Here is a 19,831-nt window from a genome sequence, read left to right on the forward strand (position 1 = left end):
CTTTAATTTATTACTATTTTGTCTATTAAATTATATTTTTAAATTAATATAGATTTAAACTTATTTTATATTTTTAATGTATATATTTTTCAGATCTAATTTTTTTGATAGAGTACTTAAAAGTTAGGGCTGGTAGACTTCAAGTGAAGTATACTAGCCTTGACTTTTAAGCATATTTCATTAGAAGTTTACTCACATATGATTTTAATTTTTATCTTATTTTTCATAGTTTTATTTTATTTTGCAGGTATTCTCTTCCAAAGTTTTCAAATCATCTTCCCAAAATGTAAGCTTTACATATGTTCATTATAAGATATTTTGTGTTTATAATGAACTAAATTTATAGATTCATACTTTATCTTTTTGCTTTGTTACAAGGATGATGAAAAACTAGTTTTGAAATATTTTCCAGAACAAAGTATTTTCAAATTTTCTAAATGTACACTTTTAGATATGAAAACTTTCCAATAGTGTAGACTTCAACTAAAGTCTACTAAACAATAACTTTACGTAGAGTTAATAAAAAGTCTACTAAAATATGATTTATTTTTTTATCTTATGTTTTTCTCATAACTCTATCTTATTTTGCATGTATTTTTTTCAATACTTTATTTAAGGCATCAAGATTATGAAAAATCAAACATACTCAAGAATACTTTTTAATATATTGCTCTGTAATAATTTTCATAATAATATATTAATTTTAAATAATTTTTTAATGCATAATGTATAAACATTGTATTCATTTTTAGTTGTGTTTCACTTGTATGATATTATTAATTTTTTGTTAGATATCAATTTTTTTCACAAGATCTAACCAACCAAACAAGTAAAACCACCATAAGCTAAAATAATAACTAACACACATGTGAGAAGAAGAAAATCTATACAAATTTTTTTCAAAAAGTTTCAAGAGTAAAACTAATCAAAAAATTTTGCAATAAGTTTCAAGTATATAGTTATTAACACATCAACTTTTGAAATTTATCCAAGACCACTAAAATTTTACTAACATACATTGTAAAATAATTAAATCATGAAAAAAATATGATGAATAATACACAAATGCACTTTTAATAGAATTTAAGACGTAGACTTCAGCTGCAGTCTACATTTGTAGATTTACAAAGACGTCTACACTTATTATCTAACATATAGTCAATCCAAAAATTTCTAGTGTACTTGGCGCTGGCTTGAGACACAAAGGCATACAAAGTGTGTCTTAGATAACTCGATCAAGTTCCGTACTTGTTGATATTTTGTGACATGCATAAGAGGAGTATTTGCCTATTTGAAGTCATTTGTTGTAAAATGATGTTTGGTAAGGAATATGTTAGCACCATCTTCTCGATTTTCTTGTCCAGATCATAATATTCTTGTGCTATTTCAAGAAGTTCACCATGTGTACAACTATCATGCACAAGGAACATTCTTCATCCTTTCCGATTATTGATCACAAACTCCCACAAAGAGTCTTTCACCACCCATTCTCCGTATACAACAGGTAACAGAGCCATTTTCAGAAAAAAATACAGTTTACATAATTAGCAGAGAAATATTTTATGTTTCATAAAACTATATAGGTAGACTTACAAATACATCTACAATTATTAGCTAACAACATAGTCAAATCAAAAGTATTATACTTTGATAATTATGGGTTTGATTGGTGACATGTGGTAGGATTGATTAAGTTTGAGTTAAGCTTGTAACTCAAAAATGTTACCAATCATGCATTAAATTTATTTTTTTGATTTTAAGTTTGATTTAAGATGTGTTGTGGTTGAGTTACAACTTTGACTTAAACCCTTCATAAAATTGTTAACTCAAAACATAAACCTACATCAACCAAAATCCTATGTTTTAAATAAGCTTAAGTTGAGATTTTCTATCTTCTTCTTCTTTACGTGCAAAACATATTTTCATTTTTACTTGAGCTTTATATATTGTTTAAAAATAACAGAGTACCTTTTTATGTTTATTAATTTTTGTTTATTCTTTTGGATGAAGATGTCTAATAATGAAAATGTTAATGATGTTGGTGCTGGTGCTGAAGACGGCGGTGGAACTACTCGTCGTAAGGTAAATTTTATAATTGATATGTTAAATTTAAAATTATATGAAGTTATAATATTTTAATTATTTTAACATAACTATAGAAACAAAAACAAATTATATGGGAAGATGAGCATATTGGGATATACTTGGAGCTTCTAGATATTGAGTTGGCTAAAATTAGATACAGACAAAAGTTACCGAAAGAAGTGGGGAGAGAACGTATTTGTAAAGAATTTTTGGAGAAAACTGGTATAAGTCTTCCTTGGGATTCTTTCAAGAGCAAGTACGATACATTGAGAAATATGTATGGATCGTATAAAAGGCTCAAGAATTTTACCGGAGTTTCAGCAGATGATAATACCGGTTTCATTGAGATGGATTCCGAATGAAGCTCAGCCATTTAAAGAAGCATATGAAATCCTGAAATCAATTCAAGGTCTGACAAGGTGGACAGATTTTTGGTGGTCTTGCATCAAAGTGCTAAAAGAAGATCCATTTGCCCGAGAAATGATTTTCTACAACGAAAGTGATCATGATAAGATTACATTTTTGGAGGGTTATACAGGATATGATCGCCATGGAGCTTTCTCCGGAGAATGTTTCAAGGCTTTGCAACATTGCCATGGTGATCCTCCAAGTGCCAACCGAGAGCAAAACATCACAAGAACAACCATGGAGAGTCATAAGGAATTTGGTGTCCCATCTAATTCAGAACTAATGTCATTGTTTGAAGAAATAGGATACAAACGTGGATTTGGGAATAATGGTGGTGGGGGGGGGAATCGAGTGAGACAAGAATTAATCTTGATGATTAAAATCTTATTTTAATATTTATTTTCAATTAGAAAAAAGTTATATTTATTTGTTTTATTTTAAGATTTAATAAATTATTATTTTTAGTGAATATATCTTTCATGATAGTCAACATTATTCTAATTTTTTTTCCAAATCTTCTACATTTTTGCAGATCATACGATTAAATGAGTTATATTCTCGAGGTTTAGAAAATCTTACAAATGAAGAGTTGCTAGAGCTGTATGATCTAGAAGATGAAGAGTATATTGATATGATTCTACAACCTTTGATGGAGTATTACAAGCGTCATTTTTCCAAGCAACCAATGGTACTTGAACGGGGACTGGGTTGGCAAAATCTTGAGAATCAGATTCATAATAATCCAAACCATTGCATGAACATGCTAAGGATGCATCCAGAAGCATTTCAAAACCTATGCACAACGTTGGAGCATCGTCACAACTTAAAGAGTACTGATCATATTAGTGTTGATGAGATGGTGGCAATATTCCTCGTTACGTGTGCCCAAAATGATACACAACGGTATGTTGGGTTGTCTTTTGGTCGTTCCCAGGAGACTATCTATCGAAAGTTCCATGAAGTGTTGGATGCAGTGGAGAGTCTTGCATGTGAGTACTTAAAAACTCCAACAATGGCGTCGCTCCAGCTTTATCCACGTAAGTTACGAGAAAATTCAAACTATTGGCCTTTTTTTAGTGGATTTATTGGGGCACTAGATGGAACACATGTCAGAGTTAAGGTCGGAGGTAGTGATGCGGTTGGATATTGGGATAGACATGGACAAACAAGCTTGAACATAATGGGCATATGCGATATAAACATGATCTTCACGTATGCATGGCTAGGTGCATCTGGTTCTACACATGATTCATTGGTGTTGCAGTATGCAATAGATGGAGACCCTATATTCCCTAGACCTCCTATAGGTAAATACTATCTTGTTGATTCTGGATATGCCAATAAACGAGGATTTCTAGCTCCATACAGAGGAAGCAGCAGAGAAAATATCAGATATCATCTTTCTGAATTTGATGATGGTCCTCCTAGGAACAAAAAAGAATTGTTCAACAAATGGCATGCATCACTTCGCTCAGTCATTGAAAGAACATTCGGAGTTTGGAAAAAGAAATGGAGAATCCTTGACAATTTGCCTCGCTACGACGTCAAGACTCAAAATAGGATTGTGCATGCTACAATGGTTCTTCACAATTTTATCAGGCTTCACAAAATTCCAGATGCTGATTTTGAAGATAGATATAGCAGTGGTCAAGAGGAACAAAGACGACGAATCGAAGAAGAAGAGCTTAGTAGACTTGAAGAAGACGAAATAACAACTGATGGTCAATATATGAACAACATAAGAGATGAGATTGCAAACATGATTTGGAACGAACATTTGTAATTTTTTTCTATTATTTGGTTTTTTAATTTAAAGTTCATGCTAATAATATTATTTCATTTAATTTAACTTATTATTGATATTAAAATAAATATTATTAGTAGTTATTATAATACTTAGAAAATTATATATACTGAAAATTATTTTTTAAACTTTTATACTTATTTTTTAAAAAATATTTTTATTTATTTAAAATATAGCTTAATAAAAAAATGTTTATTTCTCTGTTTTTATATTCAATTTTTTTATTCAGAACTCTTACTGCAACTTATACATCAAAAATGTTACCAGTCACAAATTTTAATAAAATGATAACTTTTATTTTTACTGCAAAACTTACCACATAAACTTACCGTTTTTACCACATACTTTTTACTGCAAGTTACATCGAACTATAAATCATATTGTAATTCAACTCTAATACTACATGTCACCAGTCGGAGCCTATAACAGATTTTCTTTTCAAAATCACTCGAACCCATTATGATTAACTAATACACACTGTCAAACAGAAAAAAATGCTTAAAAACTTAATGAATAATATAAAAATTCACTATTAATATATTTTTTATGTAGATTCCATATTCAATCTACAAAGATGTAGACGTTCTTTACAGTTTACTAGTGTAGACTATCAAATAGGTCTACTCTTTAGGTTAGTTTTTGCAATTGAAAATTTTACGGGTTAATTTCTATATTTGAAAAAAAATTGTGATTTTATACATGTAGACTTTCATTTCAATCTACACTTCAAAATAGTTAGTTTTTTTCAAATGACCAAAATTCACCCATAATTTGACTTTCGGAAGTAGACTTCATTTGCGGTCTACATTTTTGATTTTTTTATAAAGAGGTTAGTTTTACAATTGACCAAATTTGACTTTCTACGAGTAAATGGAAACGAACATCTACATATTTTTATACTTCGTTTGAAGTCTACTCTAAAAATCGACGGGTTAGTTTTGCATTTGACCAAAATAAAATAGTAGACTTCACATGTAGTCTACTTTTTTTTTCTAAGTTAAGAAGACTGCATATGAAGTCTATGGTTTAATAAAATTTTAATTAAATTTTTAAACTTTTTAGTCAAACACAAAACTAACATATTCAACAAAGTCAAAGTTTTGGTCAAATACAAAACTGACATTTTGCAAACTTCTCAGGCAGTCTACACTTCGTGACTTCCGTTGAAGTCTAAATAGACGTCTTAGTAAGTCTACCTAAATTTTTGTTTTTGTTGTCAAATATAAAGACGAAGACTGCCGGGGAAGTCTGCGGTACAAAAAAAATTCGTTTAGTCAAATGTAAAACTAACATGTGCGTTGGCAAGTAGACTGTATCGTAAGTCTGCATATATGCGTAGACATACAAAACAGTCTACTATCTCGACACAGATCTGAAAAATGATGAAAACCATGTAAATAGTAATCTTTTTCTGGTGTAAAGTTCGTTTCCAACCTTCTCAACCGTCCAAACTCCAAATATGAACAAAAAGAACCGCCTTTAACGATTCACTAATGAAAAAACTCGAAAATATGAAGTTTGTGTTTATGAAAATGAATGTTATGAGAGTTTTTTAGATGGAAAGGTAGAAGAAATGATAGGAAATGAAGATTTGTTGGTTTCGAATGAGAAATAAAGTGGTTGAAAACTGAATTCTAGAGCTTTAAGAGCTCAAAAATGGTGGTTCATGATGGTTGGTAATATTGATGATAATGACATTATTGTAAATAAGAAGAAAGGATGTGGGTGTATTTCTTTTTTTGTGAATTGCGAAATTAATAAAAAAAATTAAATAATAATGGCAATTTTGTAAATAATTCAAAAACATAGGGGATAATATAGAAGATTTATTGATGAATAGTAATGACAAAAAAAAGAGGTTGGTTTTGGATTTGACTTGAAAAGATGGATTGGTTTTGAAAAACTCCTTTTTTTTTGTCAATGTCGTGATTTTAATTTTGATAGACTCAAAAAAGAGAAGGCAAGTGTGTACGTGGGTTATCTTAGGAAAAAATTGGGAAAAAGAGACTTTAAACTTTGATTTGTCATAATAGGATTTGTAGAACATGTTTTAGGAAAATATGATTTTAATTCATGTAAATACCATACTACCCTTAATTTATCAATTAAGTTGAATTATTATTATAAATTATAATTTTCGTGATTGATTTTAAATGTTAAAATATTAAAATATTAAAAAATAAAAAAAATTTAAAATAGACAAAAAGGGAGATGCGGCCATCCTGATACCCTAATTTATTTTTCTCCTTCTCTTCTCCGCCGTAGAGTTGTGGCTCTTCCATGGTGATTTAGGGTTCAACGGAGAGAAGCCTTGTTATTCGTCGGTGTTTCATCTGCATGTAGTCTCTAATATCGTCTTCGACCTCCTCCTCTTCGATCTCATTGAAGATACAACGAAATCCAAGTGTTCTTCCTCTTCATCGGACAGGTCAAATCATATTACGAAGTGTTCTTCCATCAATTTCGTCAAAATCTCACATTTCTTCACACAAGGTATGCGATTACTTCTATTAATTCTCATCTAAAACGAAATCGAAGTGTTCTTCCATTAGATTTAAAAAAAAAAACAATTTGTCATGTTTCTTAAAGTAAATTCGTTTCACGGGTCGGTTAAACATCTTATACATCACGATTAGGTCTTTGCATGTTAAATGTTTCATATTTGTATTTGAAGAATATCAATTAAGGTTTTTGGAAAGGGAGAAAATTTGGTTCTTAAAATCTTATACTAGTTGTTGTCCGATTGTGTATGTTTTCATGTAGAGTAGATGTTGTCCGATTGTAATGTAGGCTAGTTGTTCTTCAATTGTGTTTATGCTCTTAGAGTAGTTGTCGTCCGATTGGAACATGTGTTCTAAAATATGTACTTTCATAGTTTTTTCTCTCGCTCCAATCGCTTTTTTCTTTGATTCTAGACATGATTGTTGTTGATTGATCGATTGAACAAATTTTTGTTCTTTTTGAAATTAGAACTAGGCGGAATACATATTATAGGATCGGTAGAATGTAAATGTAAAATCCGCTTTATTTTGCTCTCATTATTTTTGTGATGATATTGATACTTTAACATGTTGAACTAACAATTTTTTCATGGCTTCTAGATATGTTTGAGGAGTTACCAAAGAGGATTTTTAAGAAGGGCGAGGAGCCTCCAGTGACTCAGATCAATAACAATTGCAGGATCGACTACATTATGCGAAAGTTTGAAACGTGGCTGCCAAAGGTGTTGGATGTTGTGAAGAAAGATCTGGTTTTTTTCCCAGATTATTAAGCTCCAGGAGAATAGTCTTGAGTACTCCGCAAGAGTGATACACAGCTTCTTGTGTAGGGAGCTGGTGACTTACAAATTGCACGAGCTTTGGTTTGTCTTTGCGAGGACACCACTTCGATTTTCATTACAAGAGTTCCATGCAGTAATCGGGTTTGAGTGCAATACTCGTATCTCACTTAAGGAGTTCGAAGATTGTAAATATGATGATGGTTTGTGGAAAAATGTGTTGAGGAGAAAAGATGGAATAATTACACTCTTCAACATGTAGAATAAGGACAAAGAAGCTGTTAAGAAGTGTAGGAATGCAGATCACATACGCCTGATCTACCTGGTCAACATTCTTTGTGTGGTTTTAGCGAGAGATGAGAAGGCTAATATCCCCCTCAAATACATCACGATGGTCATGGATCTTGAGAAAGTTCGAAAATATCCTTGGGGAGTTGCTGCTTATGACCTTCTCTGCAAGTCAATAGCTAAAAATCGTGACAAACTGAAGGATAAGACTACTAGTTATGTGGAAAATATCCTTGGGGAGTTGCTGCTTATGACCTTCTCTTACGCCTTGCAGATTTGGGAAACAGAAGTTGTACCAAAGATTGAGAAGCTTTGTGGAAAAAAACCGGAGAAAAGTTTTAAGAACAATCCTAGATACACAAACTGGATGGAAGCTGCAAATGTGTCATATGAGGAGATCATTTGGTTGGATGTTAATGATGAAGGACAAAACATGTTTCAATCTAACTGTTTATTGGATGTTAATGATGAAGGACAAAACCTGTTTCAATCTAACTGTTTAATGGATGTTAATGATGAAGGACAAAATCTACCTGTTCAAATGGATTGATAAGTCAGTTGTTGAAGAAATTGAAGACTTCTAGGACATGTTTGACGTGCTGCCCGTTGACAATTCCGAGTTTCAGAAATCAAAGAGAGCTGGTGATGCCATGATGAAACACCATGAGAATATAATTGAAGAGATGGAAGATGTAATTACACATTGCGAAGAAAAGATCACATAATGCATTAGGGAATTGAGGATCATAAAATCTTTGTTTGTGTGTTGTTTGGTGATGGTCTTCATGTATCTTACCTATGCATGATGTTCATGTGATGCCTCAATTTATTTGGTGATGGTCTTCACTAACATAGATCAATTTATCTCAAGAGTTTAGCAAATACCAAATTGTCAAATATGTTCCTAAACAGAAGATCAATTTGTTACAAGAGCAATAAGAAAAAAAAACAGAGACATAAGAACACACTGAACAAACTAGATGGGTAAATTGCATGTTCCTTTCTTGCGTTCTTCGGTACCACAACGGCTGCACTTGTGCTTTTTATTCTTTCTTGATCCTTGAGAAGATTTTATCTTGTCTTCTACTGATTCATACCTTCTCATTATTGGTTCGACCAACACTCTTTCTTGTCTTTAGTGGTAAAACCTTAGTAAGTTTAACCTCAGCTGGAAAATTCATTCAGACTCTAGAACTGCTATTGGATTAATGCATTCCGCATAGGCGATCTGAAGTTGTTAACCTTGTAAACCTGAAATTCTTTTACCTTCAAAATTCTCCTATCAATCTTTGTCTCCACCTTAGAGTTTAAAGGATCAAGATGCTTCGAGCTTAACATTACCTCTTTCCCTTTAGTAATTAGGGTTTTGGGTTTAGTTTATGGAATGTTTGGGTTGACGTTGGGGTGAGCATTACATCTTTTCCTGCAATCATAGACATTTCAAAATTTATACAATATATATTATGTTATTTCGTTTATTACAAATTAGCATGTTCTATTTTATCTATCTTTTATCACACACGTTCCTTTATAATCACTGTCATCTTTTATACACTTCAACATCATTTATTTACCGGTAACTTGTATAAAAGAAGGATATAACCGGAAGAAAAAGAAACAACAGCTATGAAATCTAATTATGTCAAAATCAATGATATATCTTTAATTTTGTCTCCAAAATTGGCTATTGCACCAATTAACTCTATTAGGAACTCTATTTTTTACTCAGATATATCCATCATTTAAAATAATAGAAATATGAATAACCACTAAATTTGTAGGAACAAAATTATTATTGGATTCTTATCACCAATGAAAACTAAAAAAAATTAAATCTACAGCAAAATACGATTAAAAAAACAATCAATTTGATAAAAAAGGAAAGCAAAATATTATTCAATATTTACAAAATGAGATATCACATAAAAAATAGAGGAACAACTTAAAACACAGTATATAATAAATAAAGTAAAATCTATAGAAAATGATTTATTAAACCAAGTATGTTCTGATTTACCAAACGCTTTTTGGAAAAGAAAACAACATATGGTTGAACTCTTATATATAGGTGGAAGCACTGTGGCCTAGTGGTCAAGGTTTAAAGGCTTCTACACTCAGATCTAGGGTTCAAACCCTAGACAACGCAATTTTTACAGGAAGAGGTCTAGGTTTCCTTTCCCGGAGAAGGGGAATTATGCAGAAAATTAGAGAAAATGCTTTCAAGAGATCTTCAGCATGGCGCAAGGAGTACCATCAGGAATGGATCTCATAGGGCTATTCTGGGTGATGCAGTCAGGCGTGAATCCTCATAAGGCAGGTAGAATTGTCTGCTGTAATATCATCTATATAATGTTTCTCATAATTTATAATAGCATAATTAACCAGACAAAATAAACTCCTATATATAAAATAATTCAATGAAAAAAATATACCAACTAAAGCACGACCAATAGTGGAAGCTCCCTTAGTCCAGTGGTTTGACTAAGGGTTCATTAATGCTTCTACACCAGGAGGTTTAGGGTTCAAATCTCAGAAAAACGCAAATTATGCAGATTATAGAGAAAAAAGGTTACAAGAAGTCTTCAGCATTGTGCAGAACGTATCATCGAATATGGATCTCATAGGGCGGCTCGAAGTGACGCAGTCAGACGTGTATTCTCATATGGTTGTAGAATTGTCGGCTGTAGAATCGTCTCTGTAATATTTTTCAGCGTTGTAATAACATAATTAATCAGACGTTAAAAAAAAAACACGACCAATACAAATGAATAAAGAATTTTTACAACATTGTAAAAATGAAATAAAATATCTACTAAATGAAAACGTAATAAGACCACTCAAATCCCCGTGGAGTTATTCGCCCTTTTACGTATTAACCAAGCTGAAAGGGAATGTAGAGTACCACGTTTAGTAATTAACTATAAACCAATGTGTGATAACAAGGCATAATGGACAATTTAATGGGAGATGACAAGGCATAATGGGCAATGTGGAAAGAGATAGAGAGCCAAAAGGCGATATGCAATTGTTCAACGGATGATGTACATTGTTCAACGGGCGATTTGGAGTCTCGAGGAGTTACGGGGGACGTAGAATGGGCAATGAGAAAGAGCGAGAGAGGAGTTGGCGATGAGGAATGGGCTATGAGGAGCGGGCGATGAAGGAGAGTGAGAAATAGAGTTGGCGATGAGGAGGAGACAGAGAGACGATGGGGGAGAGGAGAGAGGAGAAGAGAGGCGATGGGGAGAGGAGAGAGGCTAGAGAGAGGCGATGAGTGAGGGAGAGAAAATGAGGGCGACGAGAGAGAGGCGATGAGGGATAGTTAATGGATATGAGGCCATCCTCTTGCCTTGGCTCGTCTCTGCCGTTCTCTGATGATGTTTTCGTTTAGTTTGGAATTGTTTTGCTAGTTTCATGAAAGTTTTATCTATAAAATTTTCCAAGTTTGTTTTACGAAAGATTATTTCATAAAATTTGTTTTGTGTGTTTTACGAATGTTTTTCCTTAGAAACTTTTCGAAGTTTGTTTTGCGGAAAATTGTCTCGTAAAATTATGATATTGTCGTAAAAACCTCCTCAGAGAAAGTTTTTCTGAATAATTCTTGTTTAGTTAAAAATCTCTTTATCTTTTTTCTGAGGAAGAAATGTACGGAATTTTTTCTACATATCTTCGTTCAATTCTCGGGTGATTTTAGCCAATATTACATTGTACATATTGTAAATCATCCATAACCTGAACCCAAAATATATCTATGCTCCAGCATGCAATGTGCATAAGACATTAACCAAACCTCGTCAAACCTTTCTTGGCTCATCGACATAGTTCAGATGCAAGGTCTAAAGCGCATAGACTAAGTTTACAATTTAAAGCTCTTTCCTCCATAGTTACAAATGCAAACTTTTTTCTTTCTTTTATAATTTTCCAACCAAAATAAAATCATCAGTAAAACTCAATCCTTTTGTCTCTTTTTCATATTTCCTTCCCCTGTACTGTAACTGATTGGCTTCTGAAATCTCCATCCTAATCTAAAAAAAAACAAAAATTACAGAAATTCTAATTACCTAATGTTGCTCTCCTCTGCTTTTATTGTCGGCATTGTGGCTAAGATGGAAAAACATCAACAAGCATTGTTTGAAATTGAGGAGAAACAAGCCAGGGTCCAGTCGCAATGTAATGTTCATAAGACATTAACCAAACCTCGTCGAACCTTTCTTGGCTCATCGACATAGTTCAGATGGAAGGTCTAAAGCGCATGGTAGTTTACCATTTAAAGCTCTTTCCTCCATAGTTACAGACGCAAACTTTTTTCTTTCTTTTATAATTTCCCAACCAAAATAAAGTCATCAGTAAAACTCAATCGTTTTCTCTTTTTTTTTCATATTTCTTTCACCTCTACGGTAACCGATTGATTTCTGTAACTCCATCCTAATCTAAAAAAACAAACAATTTGCAGGAATTATAATTACCTAATGTTGCTCTCCTCGGATGGAAGAACATCAACAAGCATTGTTTGAAATTGAGGAGAAACAAGCCAGTGTCCAAATGCAAGCCAATGTATCTCATCGGAATCATTGTCGAAAGTGCTTCGGTGATGTTGAGAAAGAAAGAGGGCTTCGGTGATGGTGAATTTTAGAATAAAAAATTATTTGTAAAATATAATAAGGAGACTAGAAAAAATCTAAATGCTTTAGTGAATTGTTAAGGGAATATGCAATGTGAACTCAACTATTATGGAAATGAGTACAAAATTGTTCTCGTATGAGAAAGTACTTATTTATGAAAAGAAAGTGCATTAAAGTGACTTATATCTATCTATACTATACTAAAAGGCCAATATGCTGAGTCCCTAGGCTGCCACATCACCAAAAATAATCAGCCAATCAGAACATTTCGTTTGGACATGTCAAACAGGCTTAAGTCGCTTCTGGGCTTCACGTTTTCATTTAATTTGGAGTGGGCTGGGCTTTGTTTGCATCTTCTTTAGCCTCTCTTTTTTTTTAATTTTACGTGATGCTAATAAAGAGTGAGCGATAGGGCATTAAGGCTGAATCACATGCCAATAATAAAGTGTGTGTTATTAAAGCAACCAACCATATTATTTTTTCATTACTTAGTGAATTTTTTTTGTAACAACAATATTATTCAACAAAATTACTTAGTGAATATTTTTTAGTTTGAGTCTACTTCTGTTTATTTTTAGTGTTGGAACGTAAATCTAAGATTAACCGTTTAAGAAGAAAAAAAGTTGAAGTGTCTTGGATTCGTTTGGTTTAGAAACTATTCCCACTGTTTCAAATTGTAAGTAATTTTACATAAAAATACTATTATTTAATACTCATAAGTTTAACCAATTATAAAAAAACAGAAATAATTTAATTAGTCACACAATATTCAACAAAGACAAAAGTGCATTAAAATGTTCAAACTAATTATATTTTGAAACAAAAACAATCTTTCTCAAATTAGCTACTTATGAAATAGAGGAATAATAAGTACTCTCTCCGTTTCAAAATAATACATGTTTTAGAATTTTAACACTTTTTAATAAAATATATTAGAACTTAGTTATAAATACATAGTTTTTTTGTAATTTATATTTCCTATATTTTTAAGCCAATAAAAATTTAAAAATATAATTAATGTTTTTAAACTTAACAATTTTTCATTATTAATTTACAAAATTTGAATTAAAAATATAAAATATGTATTTTTGAAGAAAAAAAATTTCTCTGGAATATTCACATTTTTGAAAAGGAGAGAATATGAATTTATTCCAAAAAAACAATGTTCGTCTCGCTCCCAGAAACAAAGGAGGAGTTAGTTTCCAGCATTGTCCACATCATACATGTTGTTTGTCTCCATCAAACATTTATAAATGATAATGTCAATTTTAGTTTTCAAATTTAAAATATTAAAGAAAATAGTTATCTTTTTAAGATAAATTTAAAAAGTGATATTTAAATTTGAGGTAAAGTTTTAAATTAAATTCCCCAGAAATCAGAATATGCATTTGTTTCTCCAAAAATTCTAAAAGTGATCTTCATGTATAAATGCCGCTTCTTTTGTTTTCATTTTTTTCCTTCTATGTTTTTAAAATTATTTTTTCAAAAAAAACTTTTGGTTCATACACTATTATTCTTTGTATTTAATTAGCAAACAATTTATCCATAAATTTATATTAATTTACAGAAGTCCGACACCAAATAAGATATAAACTTATCCTACTATATAAAAGCAGCTATTTTGGAGACTTCTAAGATGTGCCACATAGGCAGAAAATTCCTGGCCAATCAATCTACCTATTCATCTGAGACTGGACTGATATCTATGTCAATTATGAAGCCCAAACAATTTATTTGAATCCCAGTTAATACTGAAGTCAGCCCAATATCCATTTACGGTATATGATACCAAGAAACTAAAAAACTCATTCTATTTTATGAAATTACATGCTTTTGTTTAGTCTTTCGTCACAGTGACCGGAGGCATGTTGAATCACAAAGCTTCTCACGCATCCCACTATTATGCTATTTCAATTGAGGTTCTTAGTGTTGTTCTAACTTATATTTAAAAATAATTTTTATTAAATGTTATAAATTTTATTATTATCTTAATAAAATTTAATATAGATTTGATATATATTATATCAAATTGTATAAAACTAATAAAAATGATATAAAATTGTATAATTATCAAACATTTGGCCTAAACAATATTTTTAAAATTTTGTAGATATATAAGAAACTAAATATCATATGATTAGATATTTAGATGTTTAAAAATTGCATATTTTAAAAAGCTTTAGTAATACAAATTGTATAATTATATAAAAATAATAATATTACTAAATCTGGAATGTTATATATGAATATATATTTATTTTATAGATGATGCATAAGATATTACCAACATTAAATAAAATTATCTGTCTCATGTTTATTTTTTTAATTGTAGAGATGACATGTAGAAAAATGCCCAAAATGACCCTAATACCCTAGATATATAGAAAATATAAAAATTTGAAATATAATACAATAATTATTTGTAGATCCAAACTGGTACGTTTAACTTTATGGGACAAAGAGACGTCTAATTTCAGGGAGTTAAATCCCATATCTACCAAAAAAACCAAATCGTAATCATCCCAAGTATCATTCTACGGTTACATGAAGGTAATAAACTAAACATAAAGTTTATGTCAAACTAAATGCTTACAAATATTTCACTTTTTCAGGGAAACTATCACTCATAACCACACCTGGATCGCGCTTCTACTTTGACAACGATATTGATATCATACAACGCTTCCAAAAGAGGAATAAATTGCTATCCTAAACTTCATAGCAAACGACACCAGTCAACTTTTTTAAAATTTACGTTACAGCTTTCTACGTCAATTAAATAAGTACACTCAAATATTATTTTCTCTTACGAATATTAAATTCATCAACATAATTTATTATTCAAACTTACTTTAGTTTATAAAAAAATGATCACCGCTTCCAACGTCTTCGCATTATAAAAGAAACAAAACTTAACTTACACTTTCAGAAACATCAAAACTCCCAATCTTAATTAAACTGTTCTTTAATTAAATATGTAATCCGCGCGAAGCGCGGACACGGGTTCTAGTATATATAAAGTAAGCTTTGGATCCCTCCTAGGCCATCCACATAGGCGGACACGTCATCAATTAGAAAATTTTGAGGGCGACACGTGTCCTCTTTAATGAAATGCATTGTTTCTTCTTTTCTCTATCATCTCAGACATTTGTGTTCTACTTTTCTCATCGATAGCGATGACCTTCCCGTTCCGTAACGGGGCGTTGTGATTTCTACGCCTTTAATCTTAGTGTCTTTAATCTCATTAAACCAGACGCCCACTATGCTAGCTTCAGTTGCGTTGTTCAGTCGACGATTTCATGTATAAATAGGTTTGTATCTCACTTCTCCGAATGGTGGTGAAGATTCCGCCGGCAGTCGAAAGCTCCTGGAAAGATGTCTCCGGCGGAGGCTGCGGTTTCGCAATGGCTACCTCAGGTTCGTCCTAACTCTTATCTAGGTTTCATAGAACGATTCATCGATTTACAATCGATAGTTCAATCGGAATCATAGTGAGATGGTTTTGTATTTGATTACTCGAGTGTTAATCAGAATCCGGGAAGCTGATCACATGCGGCTCGACGGATGATCTAGGTCAGATCTATGTCACATCAGGGAAGCACTGTGTAAGCTTTTCACTAACCTTTCTTCGTATGATTGTGTTCAGAACACAGTGTTCTAATTTGATATTGTTCTATGATTATGAGTTTTAGTCGAGTTACTCTTTCATAGGAGACTCCCGAGCCGTTTCCTCTGCCTCCGGAGGTTTGTGTACAGAAAGCTGAAGCTGGATGGGATCATTGTGTGGCGGTAACAGGTGACTTTCTTGATGTTTAGTTAGCTTTGACCACATTTGCGTAAAAGTTTGTTAATTTGATTTGTTTGGTTTGGATATAGAGAGCCATGAAGTTTATACATGGGGATGGAAGGAATGTATACCCACTGGAAGAGTGTTTGGACAAGTGGAAGGAGATTCGTGTGAAATGAACACCTCCTTCTGTGCAGAGCAAGGTTAATCTCTTTTGCATGTTAAAATATCTCATGTAATGACTGGTCTTATATCTCATGTTCCAAGTGCTTCCAGAAGTTTCAACGCAGGTTCTCATCTTCCACCAGTGCATCATGTAATGATGTAACACTGTTGGGATTGTAAGGTAGTCCATGTTGAACACATTTCCATTCACTCTCTCTAAGTAATTTAAAGCCAATCTCATTCCCATACGTTATAACAAGTTATTGGGTGTGTGGGTATTAATGGTGAGATGAACAAACTGACAAAGCCTTTCTACTGCTGCAGTTTCTCAAGCGATGGTTGCAGATACTAATTCCCTTTGTACTTAAACCTATTTGACATATAAGACGCAGGGATGGCAAACCAAATAACCTTAACCTTTCATGCCAAGCTCTCTAAGTTCAGACTTTTCATCAAACCATAAATCATTCACCCTAGCCCTGATATTAGATCAGAACCAACGCCAATTCCTACTTTTGATGGACAGGTAAGCGTACTCACTTACAACTGACGTGCTCTTCCTCTTAACATGTCAAACTGATCTTCACACAAACTCATTCGCAGGTAGGTAATGACAACTCGGGCAATGATATGCCAGGTTCTGGAGCTGTTAAAAAACTTACACCACTGATGGTGTAAAGACATAAAGTGTGAACAGTTGTGTCGCTCTGAACATCGTTGGCATCGGTACTATTGCTATTATTACATAGTATAAGTGAGTGAAAACCATGTAATGGTTAATCTTCAAGAGTATAGGAGTTTTAAACACTGTTGTGGACTTTAGTTGATGCTCTACTACCACTTTTTAAGAGAATCCTCTAGACAAAAGTATTTTACCTCTTTCGGTCATGCTAATTATTGCTTCTGATTCTTTTTCCTTCTCGATTTTTTGTACACAGCAAGGCAACTACGTTTGTACGGCAACTACGTTTGCTCTTTTTTAGAAATGGCCATGGGATCTCTGATTTTCTACACATATATATCTGATACTTCAGTGCTTATAAGTGCTTTTATTTTTTTTTTAAACTTTTGTACGTTGCCAGGCAAACTACGTGCTTTTCTTAAAAGTGTTAATGTGATTTCAGTTTTTCTACTCTCTTATATATATATCGGTTCCTATAAGTGCTACTGGATATTTTAATAATTTTCGTACACTGTAAGGCAACTACATTTGCTCTTATAAGTGCAAATTAAACTTCATCAGAAATACCATTAGTCATTGAGTGGTTACGTAAGAATAGACCCAAGCTTCATAACACTGTCAAAATTTTGTAACAATTAAATTAAAAACATTTTCCTGGATCAAGACCCATCCATCTCTTTCTCTAGCTATGGTGAAAAAAAACTTGCTGAAATAGGTGAATATGTAAGTGATTAATCAAAAAAGAAACACATCAACATAGAAGAAACACATCAAAATAGAAACAACAAATCTTTTGATACAAAACATAGAAGAAACACATCAAAATAGAAACAAATGTATTTTTTTTGGAAAAGCTATAGAAATAGAAGCAGTTGTTAAACATTAAATTTAACCAAGATAAAATTTCCTTGCGTAGGTCAACCCCTAGGATAAACAAAAAAAATTGTGAAATATGACAACGACAATAATAGTAGAAATCAAACTAAATACTCAAAACAAAACATATCAAAATATTTACACCGACAAAAAAAAAACATCCCATTAAATTTTAACATTATATTATGAAATTTAATTAACCGTAACGAAAAATCAAACATCAAACAATTTTAACCATAACAGTCGATAAACATAATAAGAAAAATAAAAGAAACAACATTTAAAATGATATACAGTAAAAAATTAATAATAAACATAAATTTAAAAAAAATATTAATGTTTCATAGTGTTTAGTAATTTAAAAATCTATGTGTCTTATTGATATCATTAACCTAAAATAAAAATTAAGAGAAATTAAATAATTCTGTTTTTAATAAATATTATAATTAGACAATCTTATAATTGCCAATATGAATTTTGAAATACATAGATAAGTTTTTTGAAAAAAAAGATTATGAATCCTATTGGGATTTTTGGTTAAAAGTAAATATCTAAACTATTAAAACTGAAGTACAAATTTAAAATAACCCTGACTTTTCTTAAAAAATTACAATGGCATGCCACTGAGTAATTAAGATGTATTTATTTAAAAAAAAAAAAAAAGATGTATTTATTTAAAACAATATAAAAATTAATTATTTTGCTGAACCATTTCCTAAACTACGCAAACTAAACCAGTATGGTTCGTTGGACGTGGTCCATATATATCAAAACTATGAGTTTAACTATCCAACACATGGCCTAACTCTGAACACATGAATATTGATAGTGCTCATATTATAAATCGTACTATGAATTTTTTTTAAAAAAAATCCAAGACCTCTGATTATAGTATCCATTATTGATAGTGCTCATATTATATGTCGTACTAGGAAGTTTTTTATAAAATTTTACCGGTCTCAATTTGGGCCGGTATAAAATATGACACAAATCGATAAAATAAAAAAATAATAATATTTTTAAAACTTTCATGTAAATATATAGTCCCATTAAAATTATATATTAATAATCTATCTATATTTTGATAAAAAAAATAATAATATATCTATATATAATTTTATATAAGTACAAAATAAATATTATATTATTCATTTTATATTCACAATGAAAATATCTTTATTTTTCTTAACATTTTAATATATTTTGATAATATGTAGTAAAATTATATCGAAAACCATTTAACAATCATATAAAACATAAAAATATACACCAAATAAGATAATAAAACAATATGAAAGTCAAATTTCAAAAATTTGAATATGTACATACGATAAAATCAATTACTTTTGTATTTTATATATAAACATATTAAAAATAGAAAAAAATAAATAAAGAAAGTTTTATATATAAACATATCCATTTTGTGGCATATAGAGTAATTGGTTTAATCTTTAAATACATGTCGTACTTGCAACAATCTATCAAACCGGTTTAATATGGTTTGTTACAACGTTGACCACAGATTATAGTATCGATTTGGTGGCATACGAAGTCATTGGTTTAGTAATTTCAAACAAATTGTTTTCACAACAAACTTGGTCTTGGTGTACAATTCAAAAATCAATTTGTATACCAAAATATCTATCAAAATTAGTTACGAAAATCTAAACTTAACAATGTTGATCAATGAATAAAAAAATTTCCCAAAACGAGATTATAGAAACTCAATATATATACATACCTACCACCCACGTATTAAAAGATTTCCTAATAACAACAAAAATATTTTAAATATTATAGGTTGTTCACAAAAATCTCTAACATATTAACTAATTTA

The 19,831-nt window shown here is 31.2% G+C and overlaps 2 protein-coding genes across 15 annotated transcripts in view; one reads left to right on the forward strand and one right to left on the reverse strand.

Moving 5' to 3' along the window:
- Nucleotides 1-19,831, reverse strand: part of LOC103873306 — a 728,778-nt gene that overhangs the window by 459,926 nt on the left and 249,021 nt on the right. The window lies entirely within an intron of this gene.
- LOC103849011 lies at nt 688-18,225 on the forward strand. 14 transcript variants are annotated; one of them, XM_033272631.1, is made up of 7 exons: nt 688-15,901; nt 16,016-16,089; nt 16,177-16,280; nt 16,361-16,474; nt 16,548-16,617; nt 16,761-16,962; nt 17,040-18,225. In XM_033272631.1, the coding sequence occupies exon 1, from the start codon at nt 3,125-3,127 to the stop codon at nt 4,274-4,276; it is 1,152 nt and encodes a 383-aa protein (XP_033128522.1). In that variant the 5' UTR covers nt 688-3,124; the 3' UTR covers nt 4,277-15,901; nt 16,016-16,089; nt 16,177-16,280; nt 16,361-16,474; nt 16,548-16,617; nt 16,761-16,962; nt 17,040-18,225. The 14 variants fall into 14 exon arrangements, with proteins under 14 accessions (XP_033128522.1, XP_033128530.1, XP_033128529.1 ...); XM_033272639.1 differs by having other exon boundaries at nt 16,177-16,273; XM_033272638.1 differs by having other exon boundaries at nt 16,196-16,280.

Source organism: Brassica rapa, chromosome A06 (genome assembly GCF_000309985.2).
Source record: "Brassica rapa cultivar Chiifu-401-42 chromosome A06, CAAS_Brap_v3.01, whole genome shotgun sequence".
In the NCBI taxonomy this organism is placed as follows: domain Eukaryota; kingdom Viridiplantae; phylum Streptophyta; class Magnoliopsida; order Brassicales; family Brassicaceae; genus Brassica; species Brassica rapa.